The following is a 26837-nucleotide window of genomic DNA, read 5'->3' on the forward strand; positions in this document are numbered from 1 at the left end:
CTCTGGAATATATTAATTATAACGAGACCTTCCCTTTATATATTTAGGAACTATCCATTATAACTCACATAGCCTCACCAGGCACCATAAGCTCCGTTTTCTGTGTCAGGTAGACTCAGATTAAAAGCTGGACAATCACTATACTCACACATGTACCAGGACCTTTTCTGAAATTTAAAGGCAAATAGTTAATTAAAGGTGGGAGATAAATACCCTTTTCAAAGAGTTCTGTTAAGTTCTGTAGCATGGTGCTGAAAGTTACATGGGGGCTGTGGCAGGGGCCCCTCTGCAATGGCCCCTCCACGTTCTGCAGGGCATGCAAAGCACCAGCAGGTGCCTTTGGGGGAAGTCCGAACAGGACAGCCCTTCCTCAGCATTCATGGTAAAGAATATTTATTTCATTAGTCTCAGCAGCTGCAAACCATGCATAGTTGCTCTATAACACTAAATTTCTAGATGGATTTTGAAAAATCCATATTCTTAACAAACTGGTCTACTTTTAGCTTTTGGTTCCAATGATATTTTAAGTTATCCACTGAGATAGTTGGTTCTTGAACATGGACTGTCCAGGAGTCTGTACGGGTTGTTTCACATTTTTCTGTCTTGTATGTCTTATCCCACAGTAGGTTTCTTGAAGATGGGGACTATACCATGCTTCCTGGATTTCCAAGGGCTTCACAGCCACTATTCTGTGTGATCCCCTGTGGATATCAGCCCTGTGATACTGATAGGGGTGTGAGGTTCCCATGGCTGGAATTATTATTCCATCTTCCACAAGGGAAGAAACTGAGACATAGGAACCTGCTTGAAAGTCTTCTAGTCAGTGGCAGGGTGAGAATTAAATTTATTTCATGCCCCCAACAGAGCCTAGCACAATACAATGGACAAGTAACTTCATTTATTCACAATGGACAATTCCATTACTGACTTGACCAAACTTTTCGATTTCTGAAAAGTTACCCAAAGGCAGAACTGTTTCTTAGCCATAACCGAATTCCAGGAGAGTTCTTGAGACACAATGATTACTTACTATATATATTTTTATGTGACTCACCTGGAAAAAAAAATAGGAAATGGGAAAATTCTCCCTGTGATCTTATGCATTTTTTTAAGCTTGAGTTTCTTGCTTTCTTGAGTTCTATTTTCAATTTCCTCTGTGTGGGAAAACAAACTCCCCCTTTATTTTGTTCCCATCCAACATAATCACTTGTGATATATGATAGCTCTGTGAAACGGGCACCTTTGAAAAGCAGGAGGCCCTTGTGAGCACAGGAGACCATGCAGCTCAGAGAATGCAGATCTGGGTTCAACCAGTAATGGTGTGAGTTTAAGACATCAACGGAACATCCAAATGCTCAGCTCTAAGCCTGAACTTCCAAGTCTGTTCTGATATAATACTAATCTGTGGTGAGAACAGTGCTTCACAGACCAAGAAATGCACACTCGCTTCCAACCAAATGGCGACTACCAACTACAGCTCTCAGAGCCCACTGGGGAGAAAATCATCTCTTCTGGCACCTTCCGTGACTCGCTTCACTTTCGAGCCTGGAAAGGGCAGGCTGGGGGTGTTTATTTTCTGGGTTTACCACAATATTTCTGTTCTTCTCGTGTATGAAGATACTTTTCTGCTCCATCCATTTTATTCATGCTGAGTCACTTTTCCACTTGTTACATTCTAACCTGAACCTTTTGGGCTTTTAAATCTTCACTTTGTAAAAGTGTTCAATCTAACTGAAAAAAATCCTCCACTATGTCTGAACATATTTCTACACTGGCTGCCCTGCTGGCTCTGTTTCAAGAGCTAATTCGTAAATGAGGACCCTGCTCGCGCTAATACCTGCTATTCTCAAGCAGAGGTGCACCCCTCTTTGGGGTTTCTTTCCAAGAAATGTCAGAGTAGATATATGTAGCTCAGAGTAAGAACCTCTTTGATTTTTCTTTTCTTTCTCTTCATTCTCTCTCTCTCTCTCTTTTTTTTTTTTTTTTTTTTTTTGGTCTTTTTGCCATTTCTTGGGCCATACCCGCGGCATATGGAGGTTCCCAGGCTAGGGGTCCAATCGGAGCTGTAGCCACTGGCCTACGCCAGAGCCACAGCAACGCGGGATCCGAGCCATGTTTGCAACCTACACCACAGCTCACGGCAACACCGGATCCTTAACCCACTGAGTGAGGCCAGGGATCGAACCTGCAACCTCATGGTTCCTAGTCAGATTCGTTAACCACTGAGCCACGACAGGAACTCTTCTTTTGTTTGTTTTGATTTGCAATGCCTCTAATACCTATAGATTTTATGGTACACCTTCACAAGTATTTTTAAAAATCCCAACATATATAAGTGTATGCCTTTCATCTCATGTTGAATTATGAAGGAAAAGAGCTATAAAACCTGTAAGAAATAGCTTAAAGCCTCACTATGCCATTAACAACTCCATGCATGATGTAGGGACTAAGCCTCAGCTTCCTCATCTAGAAATTGAAAGTAATACCTTTCAAAGCTGCTGTGAATAATATATAAGACAACACCCTAAACATCATGCAAAATATGCAGAAGACAATTGGGAAATGGAAGCTATTATTACCACTATTATAATAATGAGGCTGATAATAATGATGGACATAATAACAAAAGGCAGGGGGCCCCAATTTCTACATCCTTGTAAAGCACAGAGTGACACACAGACCCATGTTAGGGGAGGCTGTGAGGTGAGCAGCAGTGTGAGTGAAGCAGTTGTAGACACAAGTCTAAAAGACAGGCAGTGGAGAACCATATACCCCATTGGCTTATTGCTGGATTTACTTTTTAGATTCAGATTTCCTAGGGCTAAGAGATGAATATACATTTTTATTTTTAATTTACAAATTACAAATACTAAATAATCCAATTCGCTATGAACTCCTTCAGCCTAAAGGAATCAAGCAGGAGTGGAGTTCCTGCTGTGGCTCAGTTCTAATGAAACCGACTAGTATCCATGACTAGTATCTTGGGTTCAATCCCTGGCCTCGCTCAGTGAGTTAAAGATCCGGCATTGATGTGAGCTGTGGTGCAGGTCGCAGATGTGGCTTGGATCTGGTGTTGCTGTGGCTGTGGTGTAGGCTGACAGCTGTAGCTCTGATTTGAGCCCTAGCCTGGGAACTTCCATAGTCCATGGATTCAGCCGTAAAAAGACCAAAAAAAAAAAAAAAAAAATCAGGAGTAAATAATAGCCATCTAGGTGGTTGTTTAATTAAAATACATTAGATTTTATCTTTTAAAAGATTATTCTGGAACAGAAATGCCGAGGTGGCAGCCCAAGGGCTAAATGTGGCCCACTGGCATGTATTCTTTGGTCTGCACAACCTTAAAACAAATGAGCAAACAAACAAAAAGACAAATTAGTGGCCAACACTGAAAAATGAGCAGGTTTCATATTAAAACTCCAGATTTTCAGATTCTCTTGAAAAAGCAGATGATCTGCAGTATTGGCCCCATTCCCAAATGGCAACTCAAGACTTAATGGATCCCTGGGTCTGGGAGAGTTTATATATTTATACGTTTTCCACCTACCATCCATCCCCCTCTGCTTTCCTCTGCCTTCTTCCCCCAGGGGACACAGAATCTTTCCAATAACCCATGGATGCCCTCCCTTTGCCTGGGGCATATTGTGCCCAGTGAGACAGTGTGCCCTGCCCATCAAGTACATTGGGGCTAAAAACTCAATTGCCTTTTCTCACCTGCACAGCAGAACAAGCAGTGCTGTTTTGTATTCAGCCCCCGCTCCTTCTAGTACATCTTCCGACTGTGTTTACTGCCTTAGGAGCTGTCAAGCCCTTCAGACGAGATAAATGCAGGACACAACACCACACTTGGAACTCATCTCAACTAGTAGTTTCAGGATTCTCAAAACCCATTTCTGCTATGATTATCTTCTGTCCTTACCATATAATTCTGAACTCTGTACCAGGCAAACAGCTCATCCACCTATTAATATCCTCTCTGGGAGTTATCCTGCCCTCACTTGCCATCACTCCTAGATTAAGGCCTCTGTGGAGAGCCCCCTGAGAAAGAGGTCCGCTGCTAAGTTAGTCCACTCCACCCGCCTGAGGTGCGCGGTGGGGGAGAGGGCTCACCACCGGCTCAGAGCTGTAGTGCGGAGAGAGAGTTTATTCAGAAACACAGTTGGGGTTTTATCAGAGAGAGTGTGGGCTAAGGGGATGAGGAGAGAAACAGCTAATGCTTTGGGCATAAAAACATTTCATGCATAGTCTCAGGAATTTATAAACGAATGACTGGCCCTCATACTAAAACCATTTTGAAAGTAAGCCAAAACCCTTAGGTACTTGTTGTCTAGGCTGAATTGTGTCTCCTCCAAAAATGATAAATCAGAGTCCTAACCCCCTACTCGCCCTCTTCCCTCGGACCTCAGATGTAGTTTTCTTTGGAGATGGGGTCTTTACAGAGATCAAGTTAAATGAGGTCATGAGGTTGGCCTTTATCCAATTTGACTATTGTCCTTATAATAAGGGGGAAATCTGGACACGGAGACATACATAAAGACACAACACTGCTTGAAGATGAAAGCAGATCAAGGTGATGCACCTGCAAGCCAAGAAACACCAAAGATTGTGAGCAAACCACCAGAGGTCAGGAGAAAAGCATGGAAAAGGGTCTCCCTCACAGCCCTCAGAGAGGACCTCAAGAGTGACCTTGAACTTGCACTTCTAGTTACAAAAGTGGTGAGACAATATACTTCTGTTGTTTCGAACACCCCGTTTTTTAGTCCTTTGTTATGGCAGCCCTAGCAAATGAACATAGTACTTTAGATTTAAAAAAAAAAGATCAAACATGATGAAGAGATTGAGCATGGCCCCAAACTGGTTTTCTGTGAGTAGCTGTGTCAGACAAGAGTTCACACATGCGTTCTCCAGGATACCTGGCAAAGCCCAAGCTGCTGTGTCTGGGCAGGACTGAGATGTTGGCACTTGCGGAAGTCCTATGCCAAGAGAGCAGGTGGTCGAGGCTAAAACATCAGGGGGTCCCTGGACCTTAAGTGAAACTGGGGAGTGCTGAGGGTAAGCGACTCAGCCATGTCTCCTGGCCTTCTGTGCCCTGTGTCCCTTCAGTCTGCAGGAACTCCTGAGGGTCTGCACAAGAGTTTTATTTGCGTGTTCATTTCGCTCTTCATTGAGCAACAAGTAAGTAAGCCATTGGCACTTGTTGCAGTGCCTTTTGTGTGAAGGGCCAGGAGAGCTTCTTTGTAAAACATGCAGTCTACCTGGTCACTTGTGCAAGCCAATACCCAAGTGGACAACTTTGCACTTAATAGCAAGGCTATTTTCAGTAGCTAGGCTTATTCATCGTTTTGTTCATTTGTTTGTTTGTGTGCTTTTGTTAGGCCTGGAAAAGGCTGATTAAAGATCTCTGCTGACCCCAGGCCTGTCTGCTCTGGTGGCTCTACTCCATGGCCCATCAGATATGTCAAAAAACAACTCTAGTCTCAAGTGAAACATTATCTTTTTCTATAAAAAAATGATTTGAAAAGCTTTTTATTCCTTTGCTTTTGAAAATATTTGGTGAGGGCAACTCATTTAATGTATGAGCAGCTTTGATTTCTCCACAATCATTATGCAGAGTCTGGAATTCCAGTGAGATGTGAAAAGCTGATCTATAAATTGTTTCCAAACATAATACATTTTTTATGAATACTGAGAGCTGTCATCATGTTAAATTTTCCAGATGTTTGAGATGCTTTATGCCACAGTGTTCAGAGTAAAATCTTGGTTGCCTGCATTCAAATCCTGAGTCCATCACTTTGGAGGCTGTGCAAACTTGGACAAGTTTCTAAATATCTCAATGCCTCAGTTTCTTCACTAGTAAAATGTGACTAATAAGGCCATTGTGAGATATCATGTAATATCTACTAAGGTGTTTAAAACACATACTAAATGTTCAGTGATTATTTGCTCTTAAGACGTAATTAAATATTGATTTCTGATTTTGCAGTGTGCTTTGCTTTATTGGAACAATACATTAGTGCTTTTCTTTTTTGTTTTTTTTTCCAGGTCTCAAACAGTTTCGTAGGCCCATGAAAAATTTGCAGGCTCTAAGCCCTAAGCTTACAGTGCTCCATGTATTGGATGGCCCTGAGTGCAGGGAGAGAGCTGGATGAAAATGCAGGGGCTACAATTCTGTAAAGGCACATGGGTGCCATTGATCAGACAGGGCTGGCAAAATCAGAGTAACGTGGAAAATGGACACTCGTCGTCTTCTTCTTCTTCTTTTTTTTTTTTTTTTTTTTTTTTGCTTTTTAGGGCCGCACTTGTGGCATATGGAAGTTCCCAGGCCAGGGGTTGAATCAGAGCTATAGCTGCTGGCCTATACCACCGCCACAGCAACGCGGGACCTGAGCCATGTCTGCACCACAGTTCACAGCAATGCCAGATCCCTGACTCACAGAGTGAAGCCAGGGATCAAACCCGCACCCTAAGGGATACTAGATTCGTTTCTGCTTCTCCACAAGGGGAAATCTGACCCTTGTCTTCTTGCTTGATTATAAAGTTGCTATTTAGTGAATGACTACTATTTGCTAGGCACCATACAAAGGGCTCACATGGATTATCATTAAGCCTTACCATAACCATGTCTTTCTAAATGAGAAGAGGATGAGAGAGGTTTAACACTGGCTCAGTTAGGGCTTGGCAGGGCTGGAAAACCTAGAAAAATTACTATCCCACTAAAGCTATTGATCTAACTGCTGAGAGATACAGGGGAATTAATGAACTAAAATCAACCTCATGGAGTTATTTAAAGGGTGAAATGAGACACCTATATAGTGTGGAAAGCACTCAACAAATGATGGATGATATTCTCATTATTTCCATGTATTCACTTCACTAATAAATGATTATATGTACAGCATTTCCTATGTGCTGGGCACTGTTCTTGTTAAGAATTTTGGGAATATTAGCTCATTTAATCCTCATAACTTCCCTAGAATCTAAGTACTATAGTTATTCTCATTTTAGGAATGGAGAAAACAAGTCATAGAAAACTAAAAAGTAACCATGGAGGGATTAGAGTCACATATCCATTAAGTAGCAGAGCCAGGATTTCAACCCAGAGGGCCATGCTCTTCACCACTAGGCTGGCTGCCTCTCAGAAGGCATGTCACTGAAGTGATGCAACTACTGGGAGCCACAGAAACTTGGATAATTGTCTCCGTTTACAACAGAGTCCCACTCCTTTACCCTCCAAGCCCAGAAAGTAGGTTGGGCCAAACAAAGGGTCTTGGTGGAGCCTGAGATTAGGGGTGTGAGTCAGACGTCCAGAGCATGAACTTAGAAGGGAAGGGGCTGGTCACAGGACAGCTGTCCTTGGGGGGCAGCCTCTGGCTATCACCAGCAAGGGAGAGACCTCCTCCTTCTGACTCCTGCTGGGTCAGGGATGAATGATCCAGCCTGGCAAAGCTAAGCCCACCCTCCCCCCACTGCCTGGGTTGGCAGAGTTGCTTAACAGGGAAGGACAGCTCATGGATTTGCTTCTTCTCCTCCTTCTCACCTTGGACAACTCAGGGAGGACCACTCTACAGGATTCTAGGAGCCTCATGGTTCTTGGGTCTTTTGACCCACACCCAGTTACATTACAGCTTTACACTCATCCAGGGTGACCCAGATGGCCCAGTGCAGACCAAGTGATTGGGTATGGTGGGAACACTACTTTTCATTAATTAATGTTGATCTCAAGACAAAATATAGACCATAAATATTATGAGCAGCAAGAATCACTACATCATCTCATAAAAAGGTATCCTGGCATGTTAGTAGAATGTCAAAGACATTCAACATATTTCAGCGGATGTCATTAGAGGGCTAACGTATATAGACCTGAGCAAGACAGCAGAGGAAAGAAAGGAAGACCCATTTGATGAGTATTCTGATGCTGATCAACTAAAAGCACTTCTGAAACCCTCCCTTGAAGGAAGACAGTGGGTCTGCCTTTCTGTTCAGCTCTGTCAAGTGAACACTAGAAACTGGATTCTATGTCTGCTGTCAATATAATATTCGGTGGCCTCTATTTGGAACAACAGACTCAAGTACTTGTCAGATCATGCAAACTGTTCTCACCCTTGTTAAGGCACATCATTTTGCTCCTCATAAACATGAGCACAACAAAAAGAACTCTTCAGCTAAATATGTAATTGCATTCCTTTGAAAAAGCATGAAGATTCTGGCCATTAGTAAATTCTACATGACAAGAATTATTAACTGCTTTAGATGCAGCCAACACACTTTTGGTAAACAGATTTAATGGTCCAGTCACAATACCCCATTCAGGCTTATTTTGACAACACTGTAATTTACTGCAATCGAGGTTGGCAGTAGACTAATAGGTCAGGCCAGCTACAGGCTATGATTGCAACTTCCCAGGAATAGCAGGGGGAATATTCTGGCCTATTTCTGATGTGTGCACATACATCAGTGCAATATCGGTAACACGCCTGTATTAATTTGCAGCTATGTTTTCTTTACATGTATACCTTTGTCTTTTCCTTTTTTTGGTCCCAGCTCTTCCATTTGATAAATTCTTACAATATAGAGGCCATACTTTCCATTTCTTTTTTATTTCACCCCGATGTTCAAGAGCATATTCCGTTTAGAATTAGAAGCTAAATAAACCTAAACTGTGACCATGAGCTAATGAAATCGTTTTGGAAGTAAGGTTATCAAAATGGCTATATTCAAATGAGTGTTTCCTGCTTTCAAATAGTTATCTTCAGAGATGGTACCTTTGCCTACAAAAAATTCAAAATCTTCTTTAGATAATACTTTCAGAGTACCTTTAGAAGCTATAAAAAGCAATAGCATATATTTAGAATCAAATACCACTCTAAACACAAAGGTTTTATCCAAATGGACCAAATTATCCTTTTATCCATCAGACTTAATTCTAATCAACTTTCTGTGGCATTCTCCTGAGTCAAAGATTTTCCATTTCTCCAAAGGTGAGTCTAAGAGGGATTCCTAAGATATCCTGGTCAATGGTTGCATTGCCGTGGAATCCATGTGGCTTCCCAAGGGAGCTCATAAGAAGTCGGCAACTGCCTATAAATTCTGGCCTGTTGGTTTTAAAAAATAATTTATTTTCTAGTAATTTCTTAGGTCATTTATTTTCTAGTAATTTCTTAGGTCATTGACTGAAACACACATGAAAGACCAGAGCAAGGCCCCTGAAGACTCCAGCACCCTTGGAGATATGACGTTCTACTTCCACTACAGACTCTGGAAGAATAAGATGGTCCCAGGGCCTGTGCGACCCAAAGAAAATTATAGCTTGGAAGTCTGTCATGACCCTCTAGCCCATGGATTTTTAATTATACTCAGAAAATTAGATCAGATTAATTTGGGGGAAATGCAGCACTATTTGAATTTATATGGCTAATAATAGCACTTGTCCTAAACCCGAATAGATGGATGGTTTGAGGGGCTTGGCAAAATGGCAAGTACACTGCATATCTTTCCTCTGTTAGAGTGACCTTCCTCTGGTTTTAGCATAAAACATAACTACCAGTAAATGTTTGACAAACCAGTTCTTGGGGTGGGTGGGGCAGCTTGATTTGCTACCAATGGTTTAATAATGGGCCAACAGAAATCCTGAGGATTTTTCAATTAGCCATCATGAGTCTGAGGGAGCAACATCCAGCTCATTCCTGGCAGGTATCTGACCACTGGACAAGTGAGAGGAAGGCCGTGTAAGAAAGGAAAATAGACATAATGCCATTTGCAGCAACATGGATGGAACTAGAGACTCTCATACTGAGTGAAATGAGCCAGAAAGACAAAGACAAATACCATATGATATCACTTATAACTGGAATCTAATATCCAGCACAAATGAACATCTCCTCAGAAAAGAAAATCATGGACTTGGAGAAGAGACTTGCGGCTGCCTGATGGGAGGGGGAGGGAGTGGGAGGGATCGGGAGCTTGGGCTTATCAGACACAACCTAGAATAGATTTACAAGGAGATCCTGCTGAATGGCATTGAGAACTATGTCTAGATACTGATGTTGCAACAGAAGAAAGGGTGGGGAAAAAATGTAATTGTAATGTATACATGTAAGGATAACCTGACCCCCTTGCTGTACAGTGGGAAAATAAAAAAATAAAAAAATAAAAAAAAGAAAGGAAAATAGGCAAGACATGGGAAATGCAGGGCATAAGCCAGAGGTGATAAGTACCGGCCACTGTGCAATTTTGCCTTGGGTCGCTTTGCAGTGGTAAATGAAGACAAGTGGGTTGGGGGCTGATAAAGCATGAATAATTGCCACTTTCCCTTTGACCCTGCGCTCACCTCACTCCAGTTGCCCACCGTCCAGTCTGATGGACACAGAATGTCTCTGTTGCAGGAAATGAGGGTCTTGGGCTTCAGCAGGTGCTGGCAGTCCGTAGCCGGGAGGGCCTGCTCATCTGAGCCCATGGTCTGGATGCACAGCACTGTTCGCTTCTTCTCTCCGTGGGGCCCACATGTCGCCGAGCACGCTTCCCACTCCCCGGCCCACCACCTGCAGACACACGTAGACATGGAGACAAGATCACCCAGAGGAGAGATGATGCTCAGTCCAACCAGGTGCACGGGGACAGCCAGGAGGGCGTGGAAGGTACTCCAGCCCAGGAGAGGGCCTTCTGGCTTATTCAGTCATACCCGAGGCCCCAGCAGAGCACTTGGCATAAGCAGATGCTAACTAAGGATGTCTTTCAATGGGAAGAAAAAAAGCCCTCTCTTTTCAGTCAAGAAAACTGAGGTCCAGTTTTCTGTTATACAGTCCCAAGCGAGCTAAAGCCTTACTCTCCACATCTCTTAAACAGAAGTGATAATATCAATTTTTTTTTTTTTGGTCTTTTGTGGGCTGCATCCACAGCATATGGAGGTTCCCAGGCTAGGGGTCCAATCAGAGCTACAGCTGCCAGCCTATGCTATAGCCACAGCAATGCAGGATCCGAGCTGTGTCTGTGACCTATACCATAGATCACGGCAATGCCAGATCCTTAACCCACTGAGTGAGGCGAGGGATCAAACCCGCAACCACATGGTTCCTAGTCAGATTCACTAACCACTGTGCCATGATGGGAACTCCAATGTCAATGTTAAAGGAAATTAAATGAAATATCAGTTTATGCACAGTCCATGGTATAGCGCCTGACATAATATGAACTCAGTCACCTGTAATTATTGCTGTTTTGGCTATTGCTATTGAGTAAGAGAATCCAATTAGAAGCTGGATCTCCTGGCTCCTAATTGAGTGTTTTTCTATTTCAATGTGAAGCAGATACTTAAAAACTTACCAACTTTCAGTCATTTAGGAGATGATCAGTCAGGTGCATTGTCTTCATTTCCCTCCCTCCCCCATCTCCTTCAGTCTATCTGTTAATATCCTCACTGGTCCCTTTAATAAGAAAGGAGTAGACAGAGTTCCCATCGTGGCGCAGAGGAAACAAACCCGACTAGGAACCATGAGGTTGCGGGTTCCATCCCTGGCCTTGCTCAGTGGGTTAAGGATCTGGCATTGCTGTGGCTGTGGCTTAGGCCGGCAGCTACGGCTCTGATTGGACCCCTAGCCTGGGAACCTCCATATGCCACGGGTGCAGCCCTAAAAAAGACAAAAGACAAAAAAAAAAAAAAAAAAAAAAAAAGGAAGGAGTAGAAAAACAAATGTATTAAATAATTTCCTTTTTTGGAAGCTATTCTTAATAAGTTGAATGGTTGAAACTGTTGGCTAAATTAACACTCTGCATTCTCCATGGGAAAAGGAAGATGTGTGCTCTTTTTCTACCCCATTATCATGGATTGACTCAATATTCTAGGATGTGGGAGAAGTCCCTATTGTGGCTCAGTGGAAACAACCCGACTAGTGTCCATGAGGACACCTGTTAGATGCCTGGCCTCGCTCAGTGGGTTAAGGATCCAGCGTTGCTGTGGCTCTAGTGTAGGCTGGCAGCTGTAGCTCCAATTTGACTCCTAGCCTGGGAACCTCCATATGCCACCAGTACAACCCTAAAAAGGCCAAAAAAAAAAAAAAGATTCTAGGATGTGGGCCCACTGTTTATACAAAGTTGCTTTTGAAAGTAGCAAGGAGCCCTCTTCAGAGCCGTCTCTTTTATTCCTTCTCCGTCATTGTGTAAATCTTCCTCAACACCAAACACAGGACAGGTGTCTGGACACGTGTTCAACAGTTCCATGATTGCTTATTCACCCCTCTGTGCAGGAATAAAATGGAATAGATTTGTTTTTCATGGGAAATTCCTTCATGCCTGACCTTAAGGAAGCCTTCTGACCTTGAGATAATACCGACTTTTAAAGAAGATAAAATTTTGTATCCTTACTTACATTTATAAAATATTGGACTTATTTGGGTAGAACTTCTTTGATTCTCATACTTTTAACATCTAGTTTAAAATATTAGAAGAAAGCTCTTCCTCAATTCTATTATACTCTTCGGTTCATAAGTCATTAGAATTATTTATTCTTCAGTATAAAACATCTGGCCATCCTGTGTGGATAAAGAGCTAATATTGGAACCATATGCTGTGATGCCAAATAAATGCCCACTGTACTAATCCAATTACTCTGTCTTATCTCTGAAATTTCTAAGGGAGGCCAGACACACTAACAAGTCTATCAAATGCCATTTGGGAAGGACCTTAATGAGAGCTGACGGAAGGTCTAAGCTATCTAATTACTGGCTACAAGGCTTTCAGCTATGTCACCACAAAGTGATAATGGACTTCCTTGTTTCTCTCCCTGAAATTTCCTCCACTGTCCCCTGCAAACATCTTGCATATGTCTGTCCCTAGTTTAAAGTGAAACCCATACCCTCATTTCCCTGCAAAGGTCTTCCAGGGCCAGGACTCAGAAGCTATTGCCAAATTGTTCTTATTCTTATTCTTTTCAGTGTCTTATCCATCTTATTCTTATTCTTTTCAGTGTCTGTATAATCCCACTCTTCTAGGAAATTTATAAAAAGAATACTGTTTTATATTTATATTTATAGGAGATTTGTAACAGAAGACTGTTAATATGCTCTGACTGGTAAGAAGGATGAAATAACATGCAAAGAACTCAGCAAACCAAAGGCCCAGCCCACACGTTTATCTACCTTCTGGTTTCATCAGCACAGAATCAACAACAACCTAACCTGACCTTTTCTACTTTTGCCATTGATTCTCCTCTTGCCTGAATGTCCATGACACCGGTCATACCTAACATACAATTGGATTATTGATCATGCATTGTCTTGTATTGCTCTTTAATCCCTATACATTAGTCAGTCTTAGCATCCCAGTTATTGTGTAAAAGTCCTAAGGACTGGGGCTCTATCAGTGATTCTCGTATCATAACCTGGGATCTTTAAAAAGATATTAGTATTCAGGCCCTATTGCTATATTGGTTGGGAGAATCTCTTGGGGGTGAGTAGGGCCAAGGCATTAGTGTTTTTTAAAAGCTCTTTGACGGCTTTCATGTGAAGTCAGGATTAGAAACCACTGGCAGTGTGATACCAAATAAACGGATTTGATTGCTTATCTTTACATTTTTCTACAAAGAATGAACACTATTGTTTTAGTATGAATTATGTACAATATAGAAGTGTGTGTGTGTGTGTGTGTGTGTGTGTGTTTCAAGACCCTTGAAGAGCCTGTAGTTGTCCTGGAAAAGTATGGACACCCTCTGACATCAAGTAGAAGGAGCTGTATCTATCTTCTACCCAGTCCCATACCAACCAGTGCTTGCTCAGGAAGCTCTGACGGACAATAAACCAATAAAGCACAGAAATAAACTCAAATCCTCATTATTCAGAAAGCTCAAAGTCCTAATGTGAATTTGTTAAACTCTTGTTCAGAATGGTAATTTCCTTAAAAATATCAATTATTATAATTACTATCTTTGTGTTAATCTTTCCTCTAATAGTATTTAGGAACATTCCAAAATCCAATTCAATTGACACTCCAGATTCCAAAATAACAACCCTTATTTCAAGGCAGACATTATTGCTTCTTTGTATCCATGATCTGACCAAATTCTGTTGGCCCCTCCTCATTTTCTCCAGCTTTCTTGTTGTTCCCTGTGCACTAGGTTCTCCTTCCTCTCCTCTCTCATGGACTTCTCCCAGGCTCAGTACCCCATTCCTTTCATTTAGATCGATGGTTCTCAACCAAAGGAGATTCCTATAGCCACCTCCCCAGGGGACATTTGGGAATGTCTGAAGACATTTTCGGTTGTCACAAATGAGGTTGGAGGTGTGCTCTTGGGGTCTAGCGGGTAGAAAACAAGCATACTGCGAAATATTCTACAATGTGTAGGACACCCCCCACAACCCCCAGCAAGAATTACCCAGCCCAAGTGGCTCCAGTGTTGAGGGTGAGGAACCTGGCTTTAAATCATGAGCCATTCTTTTTGCACTGAAACCTACATGCAGCTGCCAGGGTGGAAAGAACTACTACTGGACTTTACGGAGCACTTTGGATATGCTGGCATCTTCACAGCTATAGCCCAGCAGAGCTTTGCTTTGCTATAAATCAAAGTTCAGAGAGAAGTCAATATGGAGAAGAGACTCAAATGACCTCTTTCTGGAGTCAGATAAACTTTCAATTCCAAAGAGTTTCTTTCTGGACAGGCCAAGCAAGACAAATGCTGTGCAAGACTTTGATCCTGAAAGCCACAGACCATGTAACATGTATTTCTTATGTTTAGATTACCAGATGGTTTTATTAAATCTTTTTTAAAAATCTGTCTTATGCATTCCTTTGGGAAAGAACACAGAATGTCCAAATTGGATGTAGAGACAAATGATTACTGAAGGACAATAGTCCAGAAATAAAAATGATTAAATCTTGCCTATGAAATCATTTTAGAAGGGGGAAATGACAGCTCTGAATGATGGGTGTGAACTTTTCAGATAGCATGAAAATTAGGTGACAGAGGAGAAAGATGTTGCAACTTGAAATTCATATCCAAGGAAACTACTGGACTAAGCTTTCAAAACCAAATAACAGCAATGAAACAATTAAAGTTCATTATTTATTCTTTTAAAAAGCAATTAACTTAATTTCCTTTCTTTAATTCCCTTGTGAATTTGCATGCATGATTTAGCTTTGCAGGTAGAAATTTCTGCTTGTTTATAACATTTTCATTGTGTCTTGCTGTGTGAGAAATATTTTAAATTTGGAGATTCTAGTTTTAGCATCAGAACCTGTTCATCCTGAGATCCTGGGCAGCAGCATGGTGTACTAGCATCTGCACAGAATTCTCAGCAGACAGATCTAGGCTCAAATTTAGATGCTACTACTTATAGCTAAATGCCTTGGGAAAAATTTTGTGAAGACTCTAGGGTCCTTATCTGTACAATGGCATGAAAATATCTACTAGTCAGGGTTGCTAACATGAATAAATGACTTGGCAATATGGATAGGGCTTGACACACACTGGGTTCTCAACTGAGAAATTGTGCTCCTTGGTATTTAGCCAAAGGAACTTAAAACTTCATGTTTGCACAAAAACCTGCATATGAATGTTTCAGCAGCTTTATCCATAGTTGCCAAAGCTTGGAAGCAACCAAGATGTGCTTCTGAAGGTGAATGGCTAAATTATGGTTCATCCAGACAATGGAATACTATTCACTAAATGGAATATTATTCATTAAAAAGAAATGAGCTGTCAAGGCATAAAAAGACATGGAGAAAACTTAAATGCCAATTATTAAGTAAAAGAAGGCAATCTGAAAAAGCTATATACTATATGATTCCTACTATATGACATTCTGGAAAAGGCACACCATGAAAAGAGTAAAAAGATCAGTGGTTGACAAAGGAGAGAAAGAGAGATAAATAGCCAAAGCACAGAGGATTATTAGGGCAGTGAAAATACTCTGTATGAAATATAATGATGGGTATATGCCATCACATATTTGTCAAAACCCATAGAATATACAACACCAAGAGTGAGAACCCTATGGTAAACTATGGACTTTGGGTGATTGTGATGTGTCAGTGTAGGTTCATCAAGAAAAAAGTAAATAAATAAAGCAAAAGAAAAAGAGTGGGTTCTTAAAAATTGCTAGTTTCCTCTTTACTTCTGTATCCTGGGGCACAGCGTCCCATTTCTCTGAACTCACATCTCCTTATAGGCCATCTGGGTACAGTATCCACCTCTACTCCCTAATGTTACCATGCCTATTTTAGGAAGCTGGTATGCAATCATAAATAAGAAGAACTTCTGTAAATTATCCATTATGTTAGAATAGTTCATGGAATTCTATTCAGCTAATCATATCCTACCTTAGAATGCATTTTCAAAACTTGTACGTGTTACAATGTATGTGCTATATGTGTTATGTGTTGTGTTTACTGAACATTTTCAGGAGTCAAAATCTCTGACGGAGTTAGAAAGCTTGATCTATTTCAACAAAAATAATCTACATCATAGAAGCACCATAGGTGAACTTGCTGGTTGTTACTGTTGACAAAGATTTTAGTCCAGATGCACTAAATAAACAAATACAGATTAAGGGAAAGGAAAATATACACAACATGAAGACATATTTATATATATGTATATATATATATATTTATTTATTTTCTTTCTTTCTTTCTTCCTTCCTTCCTTCCCTCCTTCCTTCCTTCCCTCCTTTCTTTCTTTCTTTCTTTCTTTCTTTCTTTCTTTCTTTCTTTCTTTCTTTCTTTCTTTCTTTCCTTCCTTCCTTCCTTCCTTCCTTCCTTCCTTTTATAGCTGCACCTGCTGCATATGGAATCTCCTGGGCTAGGGGCTGAATCGGAACTTCAGCTGCAAGCCTACAGCACAGCCACAGCAATGCCAGATCTGAGCTGCATCTGCTACCTACACCACAGCTTCCAGCAATGTTGGATCCTTAACCCACTGAGTGAGGCCAGGGATGGGACCCGCAGCCTCACAGACATTATGTCAGGTTCTTAAAGTGCTGAGCCACAATGGGAACTCCAGAACAAATAAATATTAAAAATGAAATTTCAATAAAATCAGCTTGCTGGGATCAAGTAACCCCCTAAATACAGGGACCATACATTTTAAACATAAATGTATGTATGTATGTATACATGTAAACGTGTGTATGTGACCTTGGGCATAAAAACAAAAACAAGGGCAGACGTTTTACTTTCAAGTTAAAAAGAATACTGTTGGGATCATTAATATCCCTCTCCGAAGGCTGTGCCTTTAGTTTGAGGTCTGAACTAGGTAAGTTGATCTGCTAATTTTGTTGATGTTTAAGGACCACAAGCTGGAGAAAAGGCATTAGTCATGTACAGAAACTCAAGAAATTCAGACCTTGGAAAACAGATAGTAGACAGAGGAAAATCAAAACAAACATGCTACCAAATGACAAAGATTTAAGAAGACTTGTCAAATTGCATATGCTTTGCTTTTCTTCCTTAAGTATAATCTTCAAATTGTTTAGAGGGAGTTGGAGGAAATTATGTTTCCAACACAACAGCAGAAACCGGGAATAGGATGGACTGTTTTCCTCCCTTGAAGTGCAAGGATGTAGAACGGCAGAAGCAGCAGCTGCAAAAATGAGCATCAGCTCACCAGGAAAACCTGGGCACTGCTGACTGGGCGAGCACAGGGACTGCTCGCTAGCCCAGTTCTTGTTTGCGGCCATCAGCACTTCCATTCTAACTGCCAGTATTTTGTGGCAGATTTCATGAGAGGGGGCAGTGTCATTGCTCCATTTCAAAATTTTGCTCTGAATCAACAAACTACATCCGTGCACTCAACTTAGACAGCATTCCAGGAAAAAAAACCCAGAGTCCCATTTACCTTGTTCTAATAATGCTGCTCTTAGAATTGAATGATAAAGACATGTTGACTAAGCCCCAAGCACCCAAGGACTATGGACAGTGATGGGGAGGCAGGGTGCTAGGCAAGACTTCCAGACACCTGACTGCTGGTCCCAGCCCTGACAGCAACCACTCCCTCTTGCACACGTGAATGTATCTCAGTAGCCCTCCTGGCTGTAAGCTTCCTTGGGAAGTGACATATTTGTGCTGCTCCAAAGGACCGTTTCCCATGCCCTAATCACTTGCTGTCCCAAGCTGTGGTGCTTCTACGACCTGATGGAGAGGTGGCCTCTGCCCGTCCCTTGCTTTTATATGACACTTGCCTTAATTGGTGTGCTGCACTTATTCATTTCCTAGAACCGCTGTAATAATCACCACAAACTCGTGGCTGCAAGCAACACAAATCGAGTTTCTTATAGTTCTTGAGGCCAGACAGCCAAGGCAGCAATCCTGGGATGAAGTCAAGGTGTCAGCAGGGTTGCCCTCCCTTCAGAGGCTCTGGGCAAGACCCATTCCTTGCCTCCTCAGTTTGTGGTGGCTGCCAGCATTCCCTGGCTTGTGACCTGTCACGCCAATCTTAAAGGCTGGTGTCTTCGAACCTCTTTCTGCTCCACCTTCGTATTGTTTATCGTGTGTGTGAGTGTGTGTGTGTGTGAAATGTCTCTCTGCCTCTTCTACAAGGGCATGTGGTGGAATTTAGAGCCCAAGTGGATAATCTAGGATAACCCCCTCATTTCAAAACCCTTTAACTTAACCACACCTGTACAGACCCCTTTTCCAAATAAGCTAACAATTGAAAGCTCCAGGCTGTGGATATCCTGGGAGCTTGTTTATTTATTTACCTACTTATTTAGGGCTGCACACTCAGCATATGGAGGTTCCCAGGCTAGGGGTCCAATTGGAGCTAGAGCTGCTGGGCTAAGCCACAGCCGTAGCAATGCTGGATCCTTAAGCCACTGAGTGAGGCCGGGTATCCAACCTGCCTCCTCATGGATGCTAGTCAGATTTGTTAACCACTGAGCCACGGCAGGAACTCCCCTGGGGGCTTGTTTTTAGCCTACCACAGGATCACTGTCAGTGCCAAATTTCCAAGCCCCAGAGCTCAGCCTGTGTCACTAAAAACGCCTCTATCAAGGCTGTTCCTCCGTGTCACCAGCCTTCAGCCTCAGCTCATCTTCTGTCCTCCAGCCTCTGGATTCTTGCCTTAGTATCTTTCTCCTTCTAGCACTAGTTGTATTTTATTGTGGGGTCACCTCCACCTGGAAAGTTCTGGTAATTAGAGTGCAGAAGTAGTTAAGATAACCACGCTTATGGGAACTGAATTTCGAAAGTAGTGAAGCCAAGAATTTAGCTACAGTGGAATGAGAAAATGTTTGATATAGATGGATGTCTCTTCTAAAACAGAGGGCTGTCACCAAATCCACAGGTTCCTTTGACTGTGTTGCTCTTAGGTACACAGTGCATATCCCTAGCTCTGCCTTGGCCTCAGCAGGGGAGTGTCTACATCAAACTCCTTTGCTGCCCACCACACGTAGCACAGGGCTCGCTTTGCTGTAACCTCACCCTGAATAAGGGGGGAAGTGCACACCTCTCTTTGAGGGCCTTGCTCATATCAATCTGCTGCAGGCTAAGAGCTACCAGCCTAAAACTCAAGGCTGGTAGCTCCCCAGGTACCCAGAACAGGTACCAGGCCAAAGGCACATCTTTTTGTTATAGCACAAAATCACAGTGCTCAATAAATGCTAACTGCTGTATGCTTATTATCACCATCATATCTCTCCTGGGAAATAAAAAATGCTTAACAACGATTTGCTGGTAATATTAAGGCCCAAGCAAACTAACGAAAACACCCACAAACTATGAACCTGAACTCTAGGGATGAAATTAGATGTTTGAAAACTAGGTTCATTGAAAAACTTTTAAAATTAGATTTAGGAAAATTAGATTTAGGAGATAAATAACCACTTTTTAAGAAGGTTATTTAGATTTAGGAAATAAATAACCACTTTTTAAGAAGGCAGCCACTCCCAGAGAGGGTGGCTTTGAAAAGTGAGGTGAGAATCCTGGGCACGTGCGTAGTGGCTCTTATCCAGTGAGGGCAAAAGGAAGTTACTGGTAGAGTGACATTGACTTTGAGGGAGGGTAAGTATGGTGGAGAGCAGTCAGGATGAGAAAGGGTCTTCTTCCCTGAGAAGGGTTTAGAGAAACCACAATTACACAAGAAACCTAGTGGGGCCTAGTGCTCCCCTCACGTCCCTAGTTCTCCCAGTGCAAGAGTCCCGGGGCAGAGCTATAGCAAGGTGATGTGGCACCTCTGTCCTGCCTCCGTGGCGGTGGGTCCAGCTCTGGACCTCACAGCCCACCGCCCACCTGGAAGAAACCCCAGAACCAGATGGAGAATCAACCTAGGACGCTGAGCTGAGAACATCCTGGCCTCTGGGATCTCCCTACTGGGGCCCAGGAGAGGCTGACATTTGCCTTAACTGACTTGCCTCGTCTCTTTGACCAAATTCTTTGGCCTTTATTCCATTCTTCTAGCTCTGCTTTTGAATTCAGCCCGTCACTTGCTAGATTTATGACGCCAACCAGCCCCCTCTTGTTAAACTAAATCTTTTTAGTGTATCTTCTTGGAATGGATGCTTGGTGGAACCAGCAGCCAAAATATACCCTTGTTTAAGGTGACTTGAGAATAAAGACACTCCCCCAAATTCATTCTTTCTCTCCTTCCCTCTCTCTTTCCTCTGTCTCCCCCCCCCCCACTTCTTCCTCTTTTTTTAAACATAAACTCCTCACAATAATGTCCGCACTACCTTCTAGAATCCCAATTTTTTCCTTTTGGCTTCTTAGGGCATCTGTGACCTACACCACAGCTCGTGGCGACACTGGATCCTTAACCCACTGAACAAGGCCAGGGATCAAATCTGCATCCTTACGGATACTAGTCGGGTTCATAACCCACTGAGCCACAAGGGGAACTCCCTAGTGTCCCAATATTTTGAACCACTATGATTAGGAGCAAATGAATATCTCTATAACAGTGGTTCTCAACCAAGGGTGATTTTGCCACCAGTAGATATTTGGCAGTTTGGAGACTTTTATGGTTGTTATAACCTGGATGGAGAAGATGGAATGTAACAAATGTCTAAAAAGATACAGGCCAGAGATGCTGTTAGACATCCTAGGGTACACAGGACAGCCTCCCACAGCAAAGAATTAGCCAGCCCCAAATGTCAGCGGTCCTGAGGTTAGAAAGCCTGGCCTGTAAATCCACGCTTCCAGGCAGCCCTAAGTACAAATGGGCACTGCAGTCTGAAGCTGACACCACGCTGTCTAAGAAGCTCCTGTGTGTGGCACTGGTAAAGTGCTCCTGGGAAAGCCAAACCCATTCTCCAAAGAACTTCTGGGTGATTGCCATACCATTCTCTTCAACGGTGCTTTGGAACTTACATCTTATCAAATAAATAAACACAGAACACACGCGCTTTGTGAGAAATACCACTCTCTGGGGAGAAAATGTCCCCACGCACAGCTTGCCACAGGTTCCAACCGCATAGCCACCGAAACCCGTGACAGCTTTCCTCTGTGTATCCCAGTAACAAAGCCACACAGCCTTCCCCATCACAGCCCTGGATTACTGTTCAATCAGGTACCACATAGTCAGGCACATAGAGCTCCAGCTGTCACCACTGGTTACCTGGGTGGACAATCCTTTTCATAGCACTTCTTCTGTCTCCCATTGGGCTGTGTTTCTGGGTCACAGAATGTAGCTTTCACCATCCCGTGACCCTTCTTCACGCAATGGGCAGTCTGACGGCGGATGCCTGTGGTAGAAAGGTTCACACATATTAAATCCTGAGCCCACAGTGTCCAGTGAGGCCCCTGGTCATGCCTGTAGTGGATGAGAACATTGTCCATAAGGTATTTGCTTTTTTTTTTATTAACATAGAGTTGATTTACAATGTTGTGCCAATTTCTGCTGTAGAGCAAAGTGACTCAGCCATACTTATAAACATTCTTTTTTTAAAATAGGTGTTTTTTTTTTAAAGTAGGGATGGGTGGGACCTCTTATTATCCAGACCCATGCTGTAGCAGGCAGTGAGTGGAAGGAAGAGATCTTGCTTAGGAAGGTCTACAGGTAATATAGGTAGATTTATATATAGTCTCACATATAGATTACAATCTACTTGTGGAGATAAGACTAACACATATATGCCAAATAAAAAACAAAGTGAGATTTAACGGTGAAAGCAGCTATCATTGCCAGATGTTATGTCACAATCACACATTATTAGTTTAATAAAGGAATAAAGGAGCTGGGAGCTTCACAGTAGTTGGGGGTTTGCAAGCTCTGAAAGATGGGAATAAAAGTCAAAATAATGGTGTGAAGTTTGAGAGGCTATATTTTGTAAAGCAGAGGGTTTTAGAAGTTCCCTAGTGGCCTAGTAGTTAAGGATTCGACGTTGTCACTGCTGTGGCTCAGGTTCGATCCCTGGCCTTGGAACCTTCCACAATCTGCGGACATGGCCAAAAAAAAAAAAAAAAGGGAGAGAGTTTTGATGGCAGGGATTGATAACACTGCTGCCTTCTAAAACTAGGTTGGTAAGGTGAGTAAGAGAAGCACGTCAAAGTAGCAAACAAAGCACCTAAGCACCTCTGAGGGCTGGATTTGACTTTGGATATATAATAATAGTTAACACATGGAGTGCGTGCCTTGCCCAGGGCTCTGTTCAAAATGGTATGTGTGGGAGTTCCCGTCGTGGCGCAGTGGTTAATGAATCTGACTAGGAACCATGAGGTCGTGGGTTCAATCCCTGGCCTTGCTCAGTGGATTGGGGATCCGGCATTGCCGTGAGCTGTGGTGTAGGTTGCAGACCTGGCTTGGATCCCGCATTGCTGTGAGTGGCGTAGGCTGGCAGCTACAGCTCTGATTGGACCCCTAGCCTGGGAACCTTCATATGCCACGGGAGTGGCCCTAGAAAAGGCAAAAAGACAAAAAACAAAAACAAACAAAACAAAAAAACCTCCAAATTGCATGTGTGCATGTGCATGTGTGTATGTGTGACTACATATACATATATATCCCAGACAAATATACATACATATATATATTGTAACATTATTGTATTGTATATAATGTAGTACTTGTTATCTACTAGGATATATAATAACTGAAACCTCACAACGACCCACTGAGGTCAATGCTATCATTATTGCTATTAGACAGATGAGGAAACGGAGGCACAGTGAAGTCACATAGGTTGAGAAAGGAAAAGAAAGGACCATGGCTTTGCTAACTAGGACATTGTTAGCAAGAGAAGGAGGAGGAGCAGCCAGAACATCCTGGAGTGAGAGGTGCAGGGCAGTGAGGCAGAGAGCCACCAGCTCTCCTTAGAGGGCTCATGCTTCCATGCGGAACTCGGAATGCTGGGTGAGAAGACTGAAGATGGAGGCCCTGGGGATGGAGCAATCAGCCTGCACAGAGATGGGCACCCTGAGCTCTCAGGGCATCCAGCCTCGAGTGGGCTCACTGGTGAAGTGCGGAATTGGAAAGGCCATCAGTGCACCAATAAGCTGGTCACCTCCTCGCTTTAGCACCTGTGACCTGGAGGGCTGCCCCACAACCACGTGACTGGCGGGACCCAAACTGGGGCAGCTCCCCTACCACCCACCACCTCACCCTCCCTCATGTGGACTTGTTCTGGCCCAGGCTCCCAGGCTAGCTTGCATACTCAGACACCAGAGATTGCATCTCGCCATTTCAACATGTTGGGGGAGGGGGGTTGCAAAACAAGGGAAAGCTTCAAAATGAATCGACGATATTTTATTGTTAAATCAATGCTATTTTATTCTTTATGCAGATACAGGTAATCTTTCAACCACTCAGGCTTTCTGAACTGATAGACTACATGTTCTTCTTTTGTCATATAAATATAGCACTACCAACAGCTGGAAGTAACATTATAAAAGGAACTTCCATGGCACAATGAGTGAGTCATTGTCTGGAAAGACACAAACTCCTGTAGAGAAGTCTTAGGCAATTTGGGCGCAGTAGAGACTGTAATAGCTGAAGCCAGAATGTATTTGCCATTGTGGAACAGAAAAAAGAAAAAGCTTAGCCACTTAGAAGTTTCATTAAAACTTTGGGTAGTCTGGCAAATCCTTGATGTCAAAACATAAAGGGAAACAGTCCGGTGACTCTCAGAGGTTGGAAACACCCCCCCAAAGTCTTGTTTCTGGGTGTGAATAGCAAAGATAAGTATGCCCAGTGCTTCCAAGTTCAGAAGTAATAGAAAGGCATAGAACATTACATATAATCCTGCCACAAAGTTAATAGCATTTCATGGGTCAACTTGCTGGCCCAGCAGCCAGATGAACAGATATATGGGCCAGGCAGATACTGCCCAGGGCATAGGGGAAAATTAATAACAATGTGTCAGTGTTTCTTTGTTGGAATGAAAGGTCATTGTGACCATTGATCTTTTATTTTAGTTCTTGAGTTCTCACCTGAAAGATACAAAGATAAGCACAACCTTCCAGTGAAGGACCCCAACCCAGTAGATTGACTCCCTCCTGCCCCTGCCCCGCCACCACTCCCATTACAGGTGCATGATACCTGGCTAGGTTCTCCTAATGCTATGATGGTGCTTGTGTGTTCCGAGAGAGACATTTATGACCAGCCACCTATCTATACTTCAAGACAGAAATAGCAACAGGCACAAGGCAAATAACTGGAATTTGTCTTCTGTGAACATGTTAAATAATGTATAAACCTCAATTTGTACATGATGTACCCTAAGTCCTAAGTACTTAATGCGTGTTAGGTCTTTGAGAAAGCCCCTTTGTAACCCGCTCACTAATCACAGGGCATTAACTTCTTGCACAACTGTTTCCTGCATGTGGTGAGGTTAAGGTTGGCTTTACAATCTGCGACCAGGGAGTAGGGCAAATCCAATTCATCCAGTGCTCATACTCCAATAATGTAACCTTCTTATTGCAAACAACGGAACTCTCATTTATACACTTCATTTTTTTCCCTAGCTCGAAAGGACATTGACACTGATGTCATTAACTATAAATATAAATTGGATATCAATTAATGAGGTTTGACTTCATTATTGTCCAATGCTGAAACCCACACCTCTCACAACATTGGTAAGCCTCAAAGCCAATATTTTTTCCTTCCTGAATTCCCAATGAACTGATAACAGACATTGAGTGTCATGACCAAAAAGAAATTATGTAAGAAAGAGGTAAGAAATGCTCAAACAAGAGATGTTTATTGGGATCAGGTAGAACAAGAGGGTGTTCTACAAAGGATCCAATTAAAAATTTTATCATAATTAAGAAGTACTCACTAATATGTGGAATCTAATAAAGATGATACAAAATAACGTATTCACAAAACAGAAAAAGACTCAAATATTTTGAAACTAAACTTATGGTTACCAAAGGGGAAACACAGGGGGGGAGGGATACATTAAAAGGTTGGGATTAACACATACATATTACTGTATATAAAGCAGATAAATAACAGGGATGTACTGTATAGAACAGTGAAACCTACTCAATACTCTGTAATAACCTATGTGGGAAAAGAATCTGAAAAAAAATAGATATGAGTAAGTATATGTATAAGTGATTCACTTTGCTGTATGTTAACATAATATTTTAAGTCAACTATGCTCCAATAAAATAAACAAAGAGAAGTACTCCTTCCTGCTTCTCACTCCTCTTCTACAGCCACTATGTACAAACCAGGCAAAGCACACACTGCGACATCTCACAAAACACACGGGTTAACAACAGAAGTAGGCAGTCAGCATTTTGCAGGGCATGTCAAGCAAAAAAAACCTTCTTAGAAACCAAGTGAGCCAGAAAGACAAAGACAAATACCATATGATATCACTTATAACTGGAATCTAATATCCAGCACAAATGAACATCTCCTCAGAAAAGAAAATCATGGACTTGGAGAAGAGACTTGTGGCTGCCTGATGGGAGGGGGAGGGAGTGGGAGGGATCGGGAGCTTGGGCTTATCAGACACAACTTAGAATAGATTTACAAGGAGATCCTGCTGAATAGCATTGAGAACTTTGTCTAGACACTCATGTTGCAACAGAAGAAAGGGTGGGGGAAAAACTGTAATTGTAATGTATACATGTAAGGATAACCTGACCCCCTTGCTGTACAGTGGGAAAATAAAAAAAAAAAGACAAACAAACAAACAAACAAACAAACAAACAAAAGAAACCAAGTGAGAAATCCCCAGCAAGTGCATTCTTAGAGAACAAAACTAAGGGCCTGGGGTTCAGGGAGGGGCTAATCTCTGTAGGTGGTAAAACTGGGATGGGAGTAAGAAGACCAGTAGAATAATATTCAGCCACCTTGGAACGATTTCTGGTTAAGGTTCCACATGTACGGACTTTGGAAGTTGCACTCTGTTGTAATAAGTAAAAAGCTGAAAAGACAAAAATCAACAGTTATTACTGGATATAAGAGAGGGGAGGGTACAGGGCAAACTGATGCTCTCAAGACAGGAGAGACAGGTGGGGGAGCAGAGGGAGTCACAACCTCCTAACTTCCTGGAGCAGAGACTATGGGAGCTTGAATTTCACCAACTTAATGTCAGATCCCAATCCACAGATCCAGCTTACCCAAAAGACACCAAGCAGGATAAATGCCCCCAAACTAGACCTAGGCATGTCATTTTCAAATTACAGAAAATCAAAGACAAAGAAAAAAAGTCCTGAAAGAAACCAAAGAGAAAAAACACCTTAGCAAAAGAGGCACAAAGACAGAATTGCATGTGACTTCCGAGAAATCACATGAGCAAGAAAGAAGGGAGCAAAATATCTAAAGTGTTGAGAGAAAAAACTCACCAAGCTAGAATCCCACACCCAGGAAATTATCCTTCAAAAATGAGGGAGAAACACTTTCTCAGACACACAAAGATTGCAGGAATTTGTTACCAGTAGACCTGTTGGGAAGGAAATGT

The 26837-nt window shown here is 42.3% G+C and overlaps 1 protein-coding gene across 6 annotated transcripts in view; it reads right to left on the reverse strand.

The window, feature by feature from the left end:
* The window catches only part of ADAMTS12 (ADAM metallopeptidase with thrombospondin type 1 motif 12), a 375325-nt gene that overhangs the window by 55293 nt on the left and 293195 nt on the right, over positions 1–26837 (reverse strand). For all 6 annotated transcript variants that reach the window (XM_085002056.1, XM_085002059.1, XM_021076980.2 and 3 more), the window contains exons 17-18: positions 21536–21662; positions 10328–10538 (exon numbers count right to left, since the gene is read on the reverse strand). In XM_085002056.1, coding sequence (XP_084858182.1) covers positions 10328–10538; positions 21536–21662 — 338 coding nt within the window. The remainder of the gene's footprint in view (positions 1–10327; positions 10539–21535; positions 21663–26837) is intronic.

This window comes from Sus scrofa, chromosome 16 (assembly GCF_054392235.1).
Source record: "Sus scrofa isolate SSC_HxYL_T2T_F1_AM1 chromosome 16, Sscrofa_HxYL_maternal_Yorkshire_Landrace_v2.0, whole genome shotgun sequence".
NCBI lineage: Eukaryota > Metazoa > Chordata > Mammalia > Artiodactyla > Suidae > Sus > Sus scrofa.